Here is an 18,461-nt window from a genome sequence, read left to right as displayed (position 1 = left end):
ACTCTTGTCATGATTCTAGGATGACCACGGGGAAGGAATGTATCAGCAATTCTGAGGAGGTGGAAGGCGGGGGCTTTTGCAACCTCTACCAACAGAAAGAAGCCATTGTCATGTAAGACACTGTCTGGTGCCCCTCTCTGAGTGGACACTGGACCGTAGGCCCCTAGTGGCTTCTTCAGCATTGGAAAGCTGATCCCAGATCAGAAATAGACAACCTCCTGCACTGAATGAAGCACTGTTGCGATATGGTCGTCTGTCTAGTGTATTTTCCTCCGCACTGTAGTTTGGGATGTAGTGGAGCTTTCTGGGGATTAAAGGGATAGTTCAGATTTTTGGAACCCTAGCCCTATTTCTTAGAGTCCTTTCTCAGCTCAACTCATGCTGTCCCATAAAGTCAATGGGTTCGTGTCTGTAACCGAACTGAAATATACTTTGTGTGCACCCGCCGTAAAGTAAATTTCAGAGAGCATGTGTGAAGCATTAAAGGAACACTCCAACATTTTGGGAAATTATCTTATTTAACATCTTCCCTGGAGTTAGAGAAGAAGATACATACCTTTTTTGTCTCTCTGCATGCATTAGGCTTAGGGAACGCCTGGACCGTTAGCCTAGCTTAGCTTCATCACTGGAAGTGGGTCATACATTTACCCGAGTTCCCTACAGTCACGAAATACACTCCAAATACAATCAAAATACAACTCCAAAACGTTCCTGTAAACATGTTGTGACCTGTGTATTTACCACGTGGAGAAATAAAAAATTATTGAATTAGACATTTCCGTTTTCTAAGCAGATATACTTTTTTGCCTAACCACTCCTATCTGGGCGCAGTGATTTCACTTCACCAGTGCTACTTTTTCTAACGTCGAGGTCAGTGTTGTATTCTCACCCTTGTGTGACTGGGAGACTTGTGTGACTGGGAGACTCATGTGACTTGGAGACTTGTGTGACTGGGAGACTTGTGTGACTGGGAGACTCATGTGACTTGTGTGACTTGGAGACTTGTGTGACTGGGAGACTTGTGTGACTGGGAGACTTGTGTGACTTGGAGACTTGTGTGACTGGGAGATTTGTGTGACTTGGAGACTTGTGTGACTGGGAGACTCGTGTGACTTGTGTGACTGGGAGACTTGTGTGTCTGGGAGACTTGTGTGACTGGGAGACTTGTGTGACTTGGAGATTTGTGTGACTTGTGTGACTGGGAGACTTGTGTGACTGGGAGACTTGTGTGACTTGGAGACTTGTGTGACTGGGAGACTTGTGTGACTAGGAGACTTGTGTGACTTGGAGACTTGTGTGACTGGGAGACTCATGTGACTTGTGTGACTTGGAGACTTGTGTGACTGGGAGACTTGTGTGACTGGGAGACTTGTGTGACTTGGAGACTTGTGTGACTGGGAGACTTGTGTGACTTGGAGACTTGTGTGACTGGGAGACTCGTGTGACTTGTGTGACTGGGAGACTTGTGTGACTGGGAGACTTGTGTGACTGGGAGACTCGTGTGACTTGGAGACTTGTGTGACTTGTGTGACTTGGAGACTTGTGTGACTGGGAGACTTGTGTGACTGGGAGACTTGTGTGACTGGGAGACTCGTGTGACTGGGAGACTCGTGTGACTGGGAGACTTGTATGACTGGGAGACTTGTGTGACTTGTGTGACTCGGGAGACTTGTGTGTCTGGGAGACTTGTGTGACTGGGAGACTTGTGTGACTGGGAGACTCGTGTGACTGGGAGACTTGTGTGTCTGGGAGACTTGTGTGACTGGGAGACTTGTGTGACTGGGAGACTCGTGTGACTTGTGTGACTGGGAGACTTGTGTGACTGGGAGACGTGGTAAATACACAGGTCACAACATGTTTACAGGAACGTTTTGGAGTTGTATTTTGATTGTATTTGGAGTGTATTTCGTGACTGTAGGGAACTCGGGTAAATGTATGACCCACTTCCAGTGATGAAGCTAAGCTAGGCTAACGGTCCAGGCTTTCCCTAAGCCTAATGCATGCAGAGAGACAAAAAAGGTATGTATCTTCTTCTCTAACTCCAGGGAAGATGTTAAATAAGCTAATTTCCCAAAATGTTGGAGTGTTCCTTTAAGCATATCATCTTAAACGATCGAATACAACAGACCATTAGATGGCACTATTCTTTGCCTTTTCTATAGAAAGAGCATCTCCTGGCGTTCTCCCAAAGGTTTGACTTGCACTTGAGTGTCAGCTGGAGCGCTGCGTCGGTGCCATGGGCGTCATAGAAGGTTAAATTTATCCTGTTGAGAAGTGAATGCACATCGTGCACATTTCCTCCACGCAGTGCCCAGGTCATATTTTATAAGTGCCTACTTGTACCCACTCTGCTAGGGAGAGGTTACAATTGCCAAAGAAAAACATCCATCCCTCCCCTCCTGAACTCTGTTCGCTCTTAATGCTGCTCCGGTGTCCGGTTGAATCTCTGTTCATCCACTCACCAGGGCCCTGTTTCATGTACGTGGTTCAACTAAGTCGATCAACATGTCCATTATCCAGCTTCAGTTAACCCGATGTTCAAAGCCGGGATTTTCCTGTTTCACAAAGGAGGATTCAGTCTCGTTAACTCAAGCCAGACTTGAGAGTCAGGCTCAAGTCAGGCTAGATGCGCGCTCCCGTTTTAGGTGGAAAGCCAGCACGTATCGATGGCAGAGACCCTGATTCTCAACGGCATTGATTGATTAATTGATTTAAGACTTTATTGACAGATTGCAATAGGCTCAATCGCCTCGCCGACAAGTTAAATGCGTTATCTATAGGCTAATTCTAAGTCCCTCATTACCTCAATCAATCAGATTATATTTCTTTAAACTTGCCTGCTGGATTGAATAATCAAATGAGATCTTGCTAGCGAAAATAACTAGTTAACTGTTATACAGAATTACGAGACGGCTTTCTTGCCCATTGATTGATGTATAGTCAATGTTTAACTTATCTCTACTGTGGTCCAACGGGTTGTTCTTTTGACTTCCACACGGACGACCGGGGTCCTTCTTTTTGCAATATAGGAATAATTCAATTTGGTGCACGTTGAGAGCTATATAAAGAATGACATCCTCAATGCATGTAGATTTATAATATTTTAACTTAAAACCAGGCTACTTTGGCGTATAATCATTAATATTATATTCAAAAAAATCATATTGGAAACACGGGGATTTGAACCCGGATCGCTAGGTTGGGAGACTTGAGCGCTACCGCTGGGCCACTGTGCCAGATGGGATAGATTCATTGTTTATACATTAATGAACGAGAGACCCGTGTTTAGAATATCCCTTATTTTGAATGAAGTTTTATTTCTTTATCCTCATTCATTCATGTGACGTCAACGGCTCATTCAATTTCTCAAATCCGTCAAACAGCGCATCTCATCAGACATCTTAATCCCAGTTACAATTAAAATAACCACATCATGTGTACGTCGCACGAGCGAGCGCCACCGTCGCCACGGTATATATAACGTGCATTATTTAGGACAAAGTGAATTTAATATCAGCATTTTGGGTCTATTTTACATTTCAAAAGCCCCCTCTGGAAGAATGGAGCACAAAAACGTAATTCAGAATGGTATAATGCAGATCGTAGACTGTGGGAATAGTTTCAGGAAACGGGCTGTCACTTCTTTGCGGGGGCGTGGCGATAGTTCAGGCTAACTTGAACTTGAACTCTGCTTTCGACCAGGCTCAAACTTTTGGATATGTTGTCATGGTGATTTGGAAAATCCAGGTACATGAAATCGGAAAGTCAGGCTAACCCAGTTATCCAGCTAAAGTTATCCGGCTAACTCGGTTATCCCGGTACATGGAACGGGGCCCAGATGGTGGTCTCAGCTGTTATCTATCTCAGTTTTTCCTCCCTATATCCTCATCGCTCATCAACCCTTCCTCCTCTTCTCTTCTCAGTCTCGGTGTCGGAGGTGGAGTGCGTGCGCGAGGGCTGCCAGTCCGAGGCCCTGCGGAGCCTGTCCGGGTCGGTGCCCGAGGGCCAGTGCTTCACGCTGGTGTTCCGTGGAGCCAGGAAGAGCCTGGACCTGCTGTGTCCCTGCGAGGACGAGGCCCGCCGCTGGGTCCGAGGCCTCCGCACCCTGAAGGAGCGCGTGGGCAACATGACCCAGAAGGAGAAACTAGATCAATATCCCCCTGTCCCACGCACAATATGCCAGCTTCCCCCCCGGAATAAATATAGTGGTGTAGTACAGCCAGGATCGCTATGGCGACATAACATAACTCTGAACATAACACTGTTACATGAAGTCGTCCCGCCCCACGTCCACGGCATAGCTGAGACGTGCAGCAATGACTGGTTAAAAACACTGGCTAAAAATAGACGGTCAATTATAATCCCCAGTAGACCTTGGGTTATTGGTGACATGGGTGTAGATGGCAGCCTGTGACACTCAGATCCCCCCTGAGTCTCACGTAGCTTTCTGGTGGCATATTTCAAGGTTGGAGCATAGATACGTTGTGCCAGTAGAGACATGTCTAGACTAGTTCCACACAGATTATTACTGGGTGTGACCGAGTTGTGGTTTTACACTATCAGGTCCCCTTACTGTTTGTACAATAATGGTATAACGAACATACTGTCCGCTTTGGATTATGTCTCGTCATTGGAGTTCAAGTTAAACTATGTTAAAACGATGACATCAGCAAGAAATATCAGCTTGATTTCACTGTCCCATTTTTTTCCTCTACAGTACTCAGGGTTTCAATCCAGTGTTGTAGTCGAGTCACTAAATCTCGAGTCCAGGTAGAGTCTCGAGTCCCCTATGTTCGAGTCCGAGTCCAAGTCCTAGTCACCAAAGAAGAGCCAGAGTCGAGTCCGAGTCGAGTCCCCATTACCCTAGTCCGAGTCCAAGGGAGTCTGAGCTGTCATACAAATAAAAAAAGGTGTACATGAAACAGAAATGACACAGCGGTCACCATTTCAAAGGGAGTTTATTTACTTTGTGACACAATAGCCAAACAAATCAATATTTTATGCTAAATTATTAGGGCCTATTACAAAAAAAAGAAACGGTATTTATCAATGAACAAGTCCGAGTCCTCGTCTGCACCTTCCGAGTCAGAATGCAGTCAATGCTCGAGTCCAAGTCCAAGTCTGAGTCATCAGTGCTCAAGTCCAAGTCGAGTCACGAGTCCTGAAAATCAGGCCAGGACTCAGACTAGAGTACTACAACACTGCTTCAATCCATTTTCAATAACTGGATATAGATGTTTAAGGGAGGTGTAGTGGTTACGTCATTGCCGTTTTTCGTGTTCCACCCTCTGTCCAATGCAATGTATTTCCCCATTGCCCATTTCTAAATCGTCTCTAAAAAAAGAAAAGCATTAACATTTGCATGGTGTACCTTTCTGTGCTTATTCATCCACAATCTATTAGCTCAACATGAAAATATTCTAAATGAATCATTAAAAAAAATTGAAAACTTTTCAATTTCCATGTGGCAGAATTGTTACAATAGCCGATAATCCATTTTCCCAATGATAAATCCCTATACGGGTGGAACGACCAGTGACGTCAGACTACACCTCCCTACTAGGATGCCCAATTAGCTACAGCATTGTAGTAGCTATTCTTCCTGGGGTCCACCAAAAAACGTACACATTGTGACCGTGCAACATAATACTTACATCATAACATGACATTACAAGACAAAGGACTAGTACACACACACACACACACACACACACACACACACACACACACACACACACACACACACACACACACACACACACACACTAATATACAATAATCCAATAGACAATAATCAACTATGTGAAATAGCTAAGAATACTTAGCAGTACACAACTGTATGCCCACATATATAGATATAGATGTTGATCCAAGTCCAACTGCATTAAGTGCACTATTTGCAAACTGTCATTATTATGTTTGGATGTACAATATTTGGTTCTGTTCCTTAACCCCTTACACTTGGATACGTGGCTACCTGAGACGGGCCGACGAGAACCAGGACGGGAAGATGAGCTATGATGAGGTCAAGCATCTGCTGCAAATGATCAACATCGACCTGAGTGAGCAGTACGCCCGCACTTTATTCAAGGTCAGTATAACGTGCCTATTACTATGTGTTATTACAGCTGGTTCTTTTAGCGTTTATCGCTTTTTTTTTCTGGTCAAGCATGACCGACAGAAACAGGTTGAATGGGGGTATAGATCGGGGGAAAGACACTCTGAGAAAGTACGGCTTGTCCGGGAGTCGAACTCGCTACCCCAGATCCGTGACGCGCACGGCTGTCCCCGACGCCGAAATAGCGTTCGAGGTACGCGGTGAGCTACTGGAGCTCCCCTCTATGTGTTTCTTTTTATGCTTTATACCAGTGGTAGAAGTATTTTTACTCAAGTACTGTACGTAAGTAAAATCTCGAGCTACTTGTACTTTACGTGAGTATTTTCATTTTAGGGGACTTTATACTTTTATTCCACTACATTTAAAAGTAAATATTGTACTTTTTATTCTACTACTTTGAAGAAAAAGATTTTGCATAGAAAACATGGCAAAAATGTATGAAGATTATGTACTTTCACATTTTAAGCCTGTCAACTTCAAGAGGATGTAATCAGAGCAGCGTACCACTTTAACATAACCTTTAATCAGAGCAGCATAACTGGACCACATACCACTTTAACATAGCCTTTAATCAGAGCAGCATAACTAGACCATATACCACTTTAACATAACCTTTAATCAGAGCAGCATAACTGGACCACATACCACTTTAACATGACCTTTAGAGGTCAATGGATTGAGGTTGAATGCTCCCAAGGACTGGAATACACAAACATCATGTAGAATGTCGCATAGAATCAGGGGCGGATTTAGGATTGTAGGAGATCCGGGGCTTAGCCCAGATGGGCCCCCCTTTTTTTTTCTTTTTTTTTTTCTTAATTTTTTTTTAATTTTTCTTTTTTTAATTTTTTCTTTTTTTTTGGCAGGCAATGGGTGGTTTGGAGGGGCTCAGGCACGACCCCCTCCACGACAGATTTTTTTTGAATTTAATGAACCTGTACGTGCAATTTCCTGCAATATAGAGCCTTCAATCTTGACCAATAAAGCTGCTCTTTTCACTATAAAACTCAGTTAACCATAACGTAGTTATGGTTAGATTTATATATTGGGGGGGGATATATCATATTTTCCATATAATCAAAAAGTGGTGGAGCAAGATTATACCTTTGCTCCCCCAAGTTCAATAGTGGGAGAGCAGAGATGCTCCGAATGCTCTTATGGCCAGGCGTCTATGATTCACTGATACAAAGTAAAATAGTGCAGTGCAATAAAATAGTTAGTAAAATAGAATAAAATAATGCAATAGTGCATTGCAATAAAATAGTTATCATCGTATTTAATCGGGAGGCCGGTAAGGAGTGCATTACAGTAGTCGAGTTGGCTTGAGATCTGGTTTTCAGCGTCCTTTTGATTTATAAATGGCCGTACTTTAGCTATGTTTCTAAGGTGGAAGAATTAAGTTTTTGTCAACTTGTTGATTGTGATTTAAAGCTTAGGTCTGAGTCTACCATAACACCAAGACTTAACTCACTCAAATACAGTTAGCAGCTGGATAGACCACAGATGGAAATTAGCTTCTGCTAAATCTGGTGCAAACATATTTTCATGTAACAATGATGAATACATCCGGGGCTTGAGCCCAGGTAGCCACCCACTAGCTCCGCCCCTGCATAGAATGTCACAGCAGTTTACTCTACAGTGCAGAATCTGTGTTCAATTACCAAATGAGTGTCAAAACAACTATTGTAGCAGTCGTCCTCACCACCACCCCTTTACGACCCCCCTCATCACCCCACAGCTAATCATAAGCCAAAGCCAGGTTATTTATTGTGGAGGATTTATGACAGTAATTTTCTCCAGCTTTCCATGACAGTTAAATAGCTGTTTTTATGCTCCCTCATATTATGATATCAACTACTGGCTCTCCCCAGAGACTAGTGTAATGTTGTGTGTAAGTATGCTTGGCTGCTTTGAATTATGGGGTGGCTTCTACCCAGGGAATCTGGAGAACTCTAGAGACAAAAGCAAAGATGTAGGACACTTCAAATGTAACAGTGAATCAGCCTTTTTGATTATTTGTGTTATCATGTCTGTCTCATCTGTTCAAAGCCCCAATATTCTATGGAATTTATTCATCTATATGATTTTAAGCGTTGTTACGAGTAATTAATAATTAATTAATAGTCTCAGGAGTTTGAGTTCAGTGTTGTAAAAACATTACAAATGTAAACAAACCTGTTACAGCCTCAAAGGTCATGTTAACCAGACCATGTGGCTCTGACATACTGCCAGTCCAGTCTTTGTATCAAAGGCCACTTTGAGTGTAAAACCTGCACGGACTACAACATATAATGTATGACATATATCATGCCAGTTAGGGTACCTTGTGTATACTGCACCTGTATATACTGTTTACTTTACTCACAGTATATATTCAGATTATAATTCTTTATTGCCCATATATATTGTAACGTATAATATAACTGATAGGGCATACAGACCCTCATTTGCACCTTTGATTACACTGTTACTTTATCATATTCTTATATGAGTTAGATTGTTTACACTGTTTATTATTATTATTATTATTATTATTATTATTATTATTATTATTATTATTATTATTATTATTATTATTATTATTATTATTATTATTATTATTATTATTATTATTATTATTATTAATTATTATTATTATTATTATTATTATTATTATTATTATTATTATTATTATTATTATTATTATTATTATTATTATTATTATTATTATTATTATTATTATTATTATTATTTCTTCTTATTATATTATATTATGTTATAAGACACCCGGATTTCCCCAAGGGGATCAATAAAGGATTATCTTATCTTATATTTTTTATATTTTTTGTATTTTTTTTTTTTATTATTTTTTAAACAAACATATAAACAAACATGACAACACACGATAAGATATACAAGCATTAATTGTCAGGGCACATCCAATGAGATCACCTTTTAGTTAGTTGTCTTATATAAGATATACCCATAATACCTGTTATCTAAAAAAAAAACTACACACATATGCTCAGCTCGAACCCCCCCCTCCCGGACCCCACCTTGAGAAGTACCTCCACTATCCCTCGCACATAACCAGACACTACCATTATAAGCTAGCTTTTATTCTCTCCACCACTTCTAACCACATTGACATTTTGGATTCATTGAGACCCAGAATTCTTGCTGTAGATATTTCATGGTAAATTACATCGAGATATGTAAGAAACCAAACTTTACGGCACATTTTTTCCGGTTGAAACCAGCGTGATGCGATCAGCTTTTTGGCTACTGTGATACCCGATAAAACCAATCTCTTTAGCTGTGGATTCACTGCAAACTCAAAAACATCATTCAATAGTAATACCGAGGGGTGTACAGGTATATTCCAAGATACGAGTTTTGATATTTGTTGGGTCACATCTTTCCAGAATGCCTTAACTGGTGAGCAGTCCCAATACATGTGCATAAATGTCCCTTCGTCCCCATTTGTACATTGGGTGCATTTGGAATCTTGTTTAAGCCCCATTCGGCACAGTCTTATAGGAGTCAAGTATGTCCTGTGAATATAGTTAAGATTGATTTGTTGATGATCCGGGTTCCTTGATGTAAGTCGGACATTTGCCCAGGCTCCTTGCCAATCAAAGTCATTTTCCAGGTCTGGTATATCCCTCCTCCAGACAGAGTCAAGTTGGAGGGTTTCATACGAGGACGTTAGTAATTGATGATACAATTCTGAAACAAAACCTCTCGATGTCTCTCTTGCGTAGAAGAATTTGTGGTATCTGTGGTGTTCAATTGGTCTGTCTAATGGAACACTGTGAGACTTCAAACATAGCTCTAACTGTTTGTGAAAAAGCCATGTGGACTTGGTGAGATAACATTTTTTGCGTATTTCTTTATCACTGCAAAAACCCTGTTTGTTAAAAACATCCCCTAATGAGTGTATGCCTTGCTCTTCCCATATAGGGAATCTTATAGGTCGTTTTCCAATTAAGAGAGCATTGTTATTGAATAAGGGAGTATGATTGTGCCATTTTTGTGGGTTAGGATTTTTTTTTTGTGATTCACGCCATATCCGGATCGTATGAGTAATTATGGGGCCAAATTTTCGTTCACAGTGCTTGATTGGTAGTTTAGTGTATGCTATGTCCTTCAGTCTATGTGGGGCTACTATGTTTTCTTCTATTTTTCTCCAGGATGCTAATGCTTGGGAGTCAAACCATGTTGTCAATGGACTTAATGAGTACGCCTTAAAATATAGGAAAAAATCTGGAAATGCCATGCCACCATCTGCTTTATTTCTCTGTGCGGTGGATCTTTTTATACGTGGTGGTTTGTTATTCCAAATAAATTTGTATGTGGAGGAGTGTAATCTTTTCCAGTAACCCTCTGGAGGGGGTAACGGTAGCATTGAACAGAAGAAGTTGATTTTAGGTAGTACATCCATCTTAACTATTGATATCCGTGCTTGTACTGTGTTTTTAAGTTTTGCCCATCTATCAAGGTCGTCTTTGATTTTGTTTTGGATTTTTGTGTAGTTGTGCTTCACCGTTTGTCTTATGGTAGGGAATATTTCCACTCCCAAGCATCTGAAATGTTTTACCATCGGTATCTGTCCTGGGAGGGTTGTATCTTTTTTTGCAGGGGTGTTAAGTGGAAGGAAAGCCGACTTCGGCCAATTTATCTTAAATCCCGATAAATCACCAAAGTCCTCAATCAACTTGAGCAGATGAGGCAATGTGGTGTTGGGGTTTTCCATGAACAATATTACATCGTCCGCATATAAACACATTTTTTGTTGTGTGCCCTTGATTACGATGGAGGTTCTGTATGGATTGGGATTGTCTTATATATTGTGCTAAAGGCTCTAATGATAGATTGAACAGTCCGGGACTAAGAGGACAACCCTGTCTGGCAGAGCGTGATACCGGAAATATTTCGGAGATGATTGTGCCTGTTGTAATCATGGCCGATGGGTCTTTGTATAATACTTTAATCATATCGATGAATCCTTTTCCTAACCCCATCCTTTCTAGCACTGCCCACAGATACGACGATATTTTTTATATTAAGATCAAATCTTATTGCCAATTTTTTATGTCTTCCTTCTATTACCTAGGACTGTTAACACTTTTACTGCCACACTATTCGGTTATCATTACCTTAGAATGCCAGCCTTCTAGTCGTTTCCCTGGTTGTTGCACTATGTTTGCGAAGCTGTGTTTGTGGTCTGTATTATAGCTGTAGAGACACGGTGTGGCTCATTTTGACAAACATTACTTTTAGTCCAGCATGGGAATAATAGTTTGTTTCCACATGCCGTAGTTTGTAGTTTATTACATGCTAAACATCGCGCTTTTCCAAGATAATACAGTATTTTTTTCATAGATCACGAGATAAAACGTGTTATGTGCAATAAGCCCAAACCGTTCTGGCTGATCCCCTGAAACCCAGAATACTCCCAAATCAAAGGTATATGATATGTATATATACCATCACAAAATCATCAAGGGGGGGGGGGGGGGGGGGGGGGTCGTTTTAACTCAAAACTATGATCGCGTTTGCCGAGCATGTTTTTCGTCCGGTGAAACACAGAACTGTGATCGTTAGAAAAACACGTTTCAGATTCGGTAAAATAGAATTGGTCCGGCGCCCAATAACGACTTTTTACGTTTTTGGCACCGAAAGTGTTAAGAGGAACTGGCTTTTATCCGTCCAAATTCGCATATCTCAGTCTCTTTTTCTCCTTCCTTCCGTGTGTCAGAAGTGTGACCGTTCGTGCGACGGCCGCCTGGATCACACTGAGATCGAGGAGTTCTGCAGAGAGCTGTTGCGGCGTCCGGAGCTGGACCACGTGTTCAGACACTACTCCGGTAATGGCTGCGTGCTCTCCACCGCCGAGCTCCGTGACTTCCTGGGAGACCAGGGAGAGGACGCCTCACTGGCTCACGCTCAGAGCCTCATCCTCACCTATGAGCTCAACGACTGGGGTAGGGCCCAAAAACACCCACTAAGCGCTCAAGTATGGTCTGGTTTCCTGGAGTGGGATTAGGGTTAAATCCTTATGAGAAAGACTGTGTGATTTAGCTTGGTCTTGTTTTGTCTCGTCTCACACATGCTCCAATCCAAAAAAAAATAGTCTGATTCATTGAATGCAAGATTCAGTAATAACACGTCTGAACATGCCAGTTAGGCCTAAACTCTTTTTCCCACTGATTAACACATTCGGGGCCATTGCGATTAGACGGGCCCCACTCTATGAGGCCAGCTTTTCATTACAAGTTTTCACTGTGCGTGAGGTTATTTGTAGAGCTAAATCTATATTTTATATTATTGCTATGTGTCCATTGTCAATTGACAGTATAAACCTTCCCTTCAATATGCCATAAAGAAATAATTTTTTCATCAATACGTTCCCTTTTTATAGCGTCGTGAATATGTACTTTATATTGGAATGGTCTGGGGTAATTCCTGCAAAGCTAGTTATAGGGCTCTAAGCTAATAACGTTAAATCGATTGGCGTTTCGACCCTACACAAGTTAGAGTTAAAAAATGCATATGATCGATATCATGTTCCACCATGAATGCATGAAAGGGGGGGGGGGCGGGGGTAGTCGTTTCTGATTATTGATTACCAATAACGGCATTCGTTATTGCAACATCATACACTGACCGGGTGGATGGCTATGAGAACAAGGCCTAATCAGGCTGAAATTGACGCCAAATCGCTCTTACCTGTGGCCGGTTGGATTCCAAAAAGAATTTCCCAGTTATTTGATCGACATCTGGTAGATCGATATGTCCATTGGCTGATGCTATATTCCTTTACTGCATACTGAATTCGGCGTCGCAAAAAGTATTCCAGGCTTTAGCCATAGCTTTAGGCTAACGGAAAAGCTAACCCGGAGCGAAAAAAAAGTGACACCCGGTCTGCAACAGGGGAAACTGTATTCTTGAGACAGTGCCAATACCAGGATCTGGCCGGTACTGCACTTTCGGAGTCCCAATATGCCTTTTCCAGACAAAATACAGCTCTGTGACAACATCCGGGATATTAAAATGGAATAAAAACTAAAACAAGCTTAACACGTCAAGCGCTGGCTCCCAATCACGTATATATATACAAATGTGTTTACTAGGAAAAAATCGATACGTAGTAGTATCGCAATACTTTGCGTGGCGATACTGTATCGATACAGGGACGCCAAGTATCGATATTTAATTATTTATTAAAAAAAAATTTGTGTGTTTTTTTTTTGTATAAGGAAGTTGCATTGTTCATTTCAATACCTGTAATATATAGTACAGTAGTCCACACACACTGTGCATTCAGTTAAGTTGGAATATGACTAATACAAACAGTTCAGTTTGTCAGGTACATGCAACACAGATTACAGTGTTTACATCTGTCTGCTTGAGAAAATACCATGTTCTGCAATAAAAATGATTGAAGTGAGATGAACAGACTGAACTTTATTTTATTAGATAAAACATGTTGACAAAGTTTTACTTTGCAGTTGAAAAAAGGTAATAAATCGCAATATATCGCAATATTAATATCGCAATACTCAGCATATCGCAATATATTTAGTATCGCAATACTATCATATCGTGACTCAAGTATCGTGATAGTATCGTATCGTGAGGCCTCTGGTGATTCCCACCCCTAGTGTTTACCCACTAAAATTGTTGATTTGGTTTTCCTGTCCTGACTCTCCCTGCAGCTCAGAAGAACCAGTTCATGACCCAGAATGGTTTCACCATCTACATGCTGTCCCGGGAGAATGATGCGGTTAACCCCGACCACACCAGAGTCCACCAGGACATGAGTCGCCCGTTGGCCCACTACTTCATCTCTTCCTCACACAACACCTACCTTACCAAGGACCAAGTCACCGGTGCCAGCAGCACCGAGCCATACATCAAGTATGTATCCCTGCAACACTAGCCTCCTCAGTAATGTGTGCATACGAGCCACAAAGATGACTAGGATGACCAATCCAAGTGCTCCTGTCCGTCTTCATCAGGGACGCGACAGCGTTAGCGATCTGTTGTGCATGTTTTTCCATTTTCCATTCTTATCGGGGGGGAATCCTTGCGAGCATGGGGAGAACATGCAAACTCCACACAGAAGGGCCTGGGAGCATGGGCGGCGGGTGTATAAGGCTGGGGAAGGCTGTGCCTTCCCAGACCAGTCGACACATTATTTTTATTTATTTAAAAAAAAAAAAAAAAAAAAAATTTAGCCTTTATTTTTTCCCCTGTGTACCTGTGTGTGTGGGGGGGGCTGGGGTCCGTCAATGGATAGGTGTGGTGACACTTAACATTCCAGACGGCCTGAATACACTGAAGACTGGCAGGCAGGAGCCCCCACCCACCCCCACTTCAAAACATGGTTAAAAAAGAACTTGTCAACAACATCCCTGCAGAACTCTAACACCATATGCTTGCCTGTACCTAATATGTAGAATTATTGTTTGTTTGTACATTGTCTGTACATGTCTGATGTAAATATTTAGCATTTATATATAAATAATATTGGGCATACTGCAGAATTAGGCAGCCTGTCTGTGTGTGTGTGGGGGGGGGGGGGGGTCGCCCTGACGGAGGTGTCAATGGGTAGCTGCTGCTGATGCATAATGAATGAATGGTGAGTTGTTTAAAATGACAACATACATGTGTTAATTATTTGATTTGATTGATCCGAGAGACCGAGAGAGATTGCTCCAGAGCATCTCAGAGCATTACATTTTCAACTCGACCTATTAACGTGAACTGCGAACCACAAGGCACCAGCGCCAGCGGCCGCCGCTGTTGAAATTTATATAATATATATGCGCAGGCTGCTGGCTAGTGTGTGTCTTGTGCTGCAGCCGGCTCGCTGGCCGAGGTGTCAACGACGAAGGTGTCAATCTGTGGCAGCGTTTAACATTCCAGGTATACAGGCAGTAACCAATCACGCATAGGCTCAGGTTAAATAATGTGGCCAATCACATCATTCACATGATCATCCTGAATCTGATCCCGCAGGCAGTGTAAAGCAAACATCTGTGTTCTGAATTTCAGCCCGCCGATCGCTTTGTAGAGAAGCGAGGAGGCATAACTAGCGATCACCTGAGGCTGTATGTTGTTTTATCTTGGCAAACAAGGGCTTGCTCTAAGAGGACATGATGAGAGTCCGAGTTCATCAAATCGTGGACACTTTTTAGAGCTACTGTATGTACATTGTTTTCAAAGCATGATGAGATCTAAATTACGAAAAACTTTCACTTCATTGCAACTTGTGATTCAATTCTCACCAAGACGAAACGTCGCATTTATCTGCATTAAGGTAAGACAATGGTTCATATATTATTGGATGCCTTCATTTGAACACTTAATTTGCACTATATATAAATGAGTGGGGCTCGCTGTAGTATAGCCTAGTAGTGTGTGTGTATATGAAATCAGAACCTGGACAGTTTGCGTGAAACCAAAAATAAAAGGTCTAATTTTTCTGAATACACTGAAGACTGGCAGGCAGGAGCCCCCACCCACCCCCACCCACCCCCACTTCAAAACATGGTTAAAAAAGAACTTGTCAACAACATCCCTGCAGAACTCTAACACCATATGCTTGCCTGTACCTAATATGTAGAATTATTGTTTGTTTGTACATTGTCTGTACATGTCTGATGTAAATATTTAGCATTTATATATAAATAATATTGGGCATACTGCAGAATTAGGCAGCCTGTCTGTGTGTGTGTGTGTGGGGGGGGGGGGGGGGACGCCCCGACGGAGGTGTCAATGGGTAGCTGCTGCTGATGCATAATGAATGAATGGTGAGTTGTTTAAAATGACAACATACATGTGTTAATTATTTGATTTGATTGATCCGAGAGACCGAGAGAGATTGCTCCAGAGCATCTCAGAGCATTACATTTTCAACTCGACCTATTAACGAATGCCGAGGGGGCGTTCCCAATACAGCCTACCTAGAACATAAGCCCATCCGCCGCCTATGCCTGGGAGATACCCCACCTGGGTACCAGGTAACGTGGAAACCTGGTCCCCAAGCGGGAATCGAACCCTGGACCTTCTAGCTGTGAGGAGACAGTGTTAACCACTACACCACCGTGCCACACTAACGCCAGATACACGGACAGGAGTGATTGCAATACCCCCTCGCCAGCTCTTTGTCTACGTGTTAACATCTGTAAAATATACACATCAGCGACAAAAAAAACACCAAAACACAAAGAAACCAGTTTCCAGAACAACATATTAAAGGAACACTCCACCCTAATACAGAATCTACATTGTATTATTTGAATGATCTTGGGCACTTAAGTCAATGTCTATACACATGGACAATATTGACTAAAACTGTCTCCATTGACAATTAATTAGTGGCCAACTTTATGGGCTCATAGAATTTTGGATTGAGCTATTACATCCAAATGGTTTCATTTAAATGTAGGGCTTTCTGAATCAGAAAACGTACCCATATATATCAGTAGGAATCACCATGGGTGACAACATCCCCTCCAAATTCCTCAGAGACTCAGCAGCCGCCATCACCCCAGTCATCACACACATAATAAACCTCTCCATAAAACAGAGACACGTCCCCAAAGACTTCAAAATTGCGAGAGTGACCCCCCTGCACAAAAAAGGCAGCTAATTAGACCCAGGCAACTACCGCCCTGTTTCTATTCTTACCTCCATCTCGAAAGTCATGGAAAAAATTGTCTACGAACAGATCGAAAAGTACCTTGCGGAAAAAGATCTAATCTACGAATTCCAATCTGGCTTCAGAACATCCCACTCCACTGACACATGCCTTCTCTATTTGAACGACCACATCAAACAAGAGGTGGACATGGGCAAATACTGCGGCATGGTCATGCTGGACCTACAAAAGGCCTTCGACACTGTCAATCACTCCATTCTGATTGACAAGCTAAAAGCAATTGGTTTTGATCATCATGCAATCCTACCTGGAGGGGAGAGAACAGATGGTGGAGGTAAACTGTACTCTATTCCCCCCCCTCTCAGTGAACTGTGGTGTTCCACAAAGAAGCATACTAGGACCGCTACTGTTCCTAATTTATGCAAATGACATGTCGTCAGCTTGTGACTGCAACTTGTTCTTGTTCGCGGATGACTCAGCCCTGCTGGTCTCTGACAAAAACAAGTTACAGGTTGAAAGAACCCTCAGCTCGGAACTCGGCAGAATCTGCACCTGGCTCGCTGATAACAAACTATCATTACACCTGGGTAAAACAAAGTCCATTCTCTTCGGATCAAATAACAAACTCAGCAAGACCGACGGCTTCTCAGTTACAGTGGGTGACAATATTGTCACAAGGAAAGATGAAATTACATACCTGGGTTCCATCCTAGAGGCAAATCTTTCCTGTGACAAAATGGCATCCAATGTAATCAAAAAAGTCAACCAACAAACTAGATTCTTGTACCGGATCTCCTCTCTGGTAAACAAGAATACCCTGAAGACTCTGGCAGGAGCACTCATTCAAGGGTACTACGACTATGCTTGCACCTCATGGTACCAAAGCACCGCAAAGGCGCTAAAAACAAGATTACAAACATCACAAAACAAACTGGTCAGACTACTACTTGACCTTACTCCTAAAACCCACCTCACCCCTGCCCACTTTGACTACCTAGGATGGCTTAAAGTAGACGACAGAGTACAGCAACTTGCAATGGGCCTGGTCTACAAGATACACTACACCAGCGGTTCTCAACAGGGGTGCCGCGCCACCCTAGGGTGCCTCAGAGAGCTGCCAGGGGTGCCTTAAAAAAAAGAAAAAAAACTTTTTTTATTTTAATTTTTTTATTTATTACAAAAAATTATCACTAAAGTGCTATCTGTTGCAGCTGCACTGTTTTCCATGAAAATACCATATTTGGATAAGTTTGACCATTTCTCAAAATCTGAAAATCATTATTTAATAAAATACAGAAAAGGATCACCAAGTTACTCTGGATAAAAAAAACCTTTACAGACAACATTTAGAAAAAGCTTCCTGACACATCTCCATCCAAACTCTTGGAAGAACTCATTGAAATATCATCTGATACCACCTGGAGAGCTCGTTTCAGAGTGTGGAGCTGAGTACCAAGTATCTCATGATGCAGCAGTTAAGGTGTTGATACCATTCAGCACCACATATCTGTGTGAAGATGGCTTTTCATCCATGACAGCTCTGAAAACAAAATATAGGGCCAAGTTGAGCCTTGAGGATGACATGCGTGTTGCCTTGTCAAAGATCTCCCCACGTATTGACCGTATTATTAGCCAGCAGCAGCAGACCTCGCATTGAACTAGAAATGTCCACTGAGTGAACAAATGCTTATT

General features: G+C 42.0%; 1 protein-coding gene across 1 annotated transcript in view; it reads left to right on the top strand.

The window, feature by feature from the left end:
• plcd3a (phospholipase C, delta 3a) overlaps nt 1-18,461 on the top strand; it is an 81,382-nt gene that overhangs the window by 44,412 nt on the left and 18,509 nt on the right. Inside the window, exons 3-6 of the mRNA XM_084328657.1 lie at nt 3,924-4,152; nt 5,962-6,091; nt 11,859-12,084; nt 13,819-14,020. Coding sequence (XP_084184783.1) covers nt 3,924-4,152; nt 5,962-6,091; nt 11,859-12,084; nt 13,819-14,020 — 787 coding nt within the window. The remainder of the gene's footprint in view (nt 1-3,923; nt 4,153-5,961; nt 6,092-11,858; nt 12,085-13,818; nt 14,021-18,461) is intronic.

The sequence above is a fragment of the Notolepis coatsorum genome, assembly GCF_963971535.1.
Source record: "Notolepis coatsorum genome assembly, chromosome: 14".
NCBI lineage: Eukaryota > Metazoa > Chordata > Actinopteri > Aulopiformes > Paralepididae > Notolepis > Notolepis coatsorum.
Note: the sequence above shows the minus strand (reverse complement) of the source record. Positions and strands in the feature narration are given on the sequence as shown.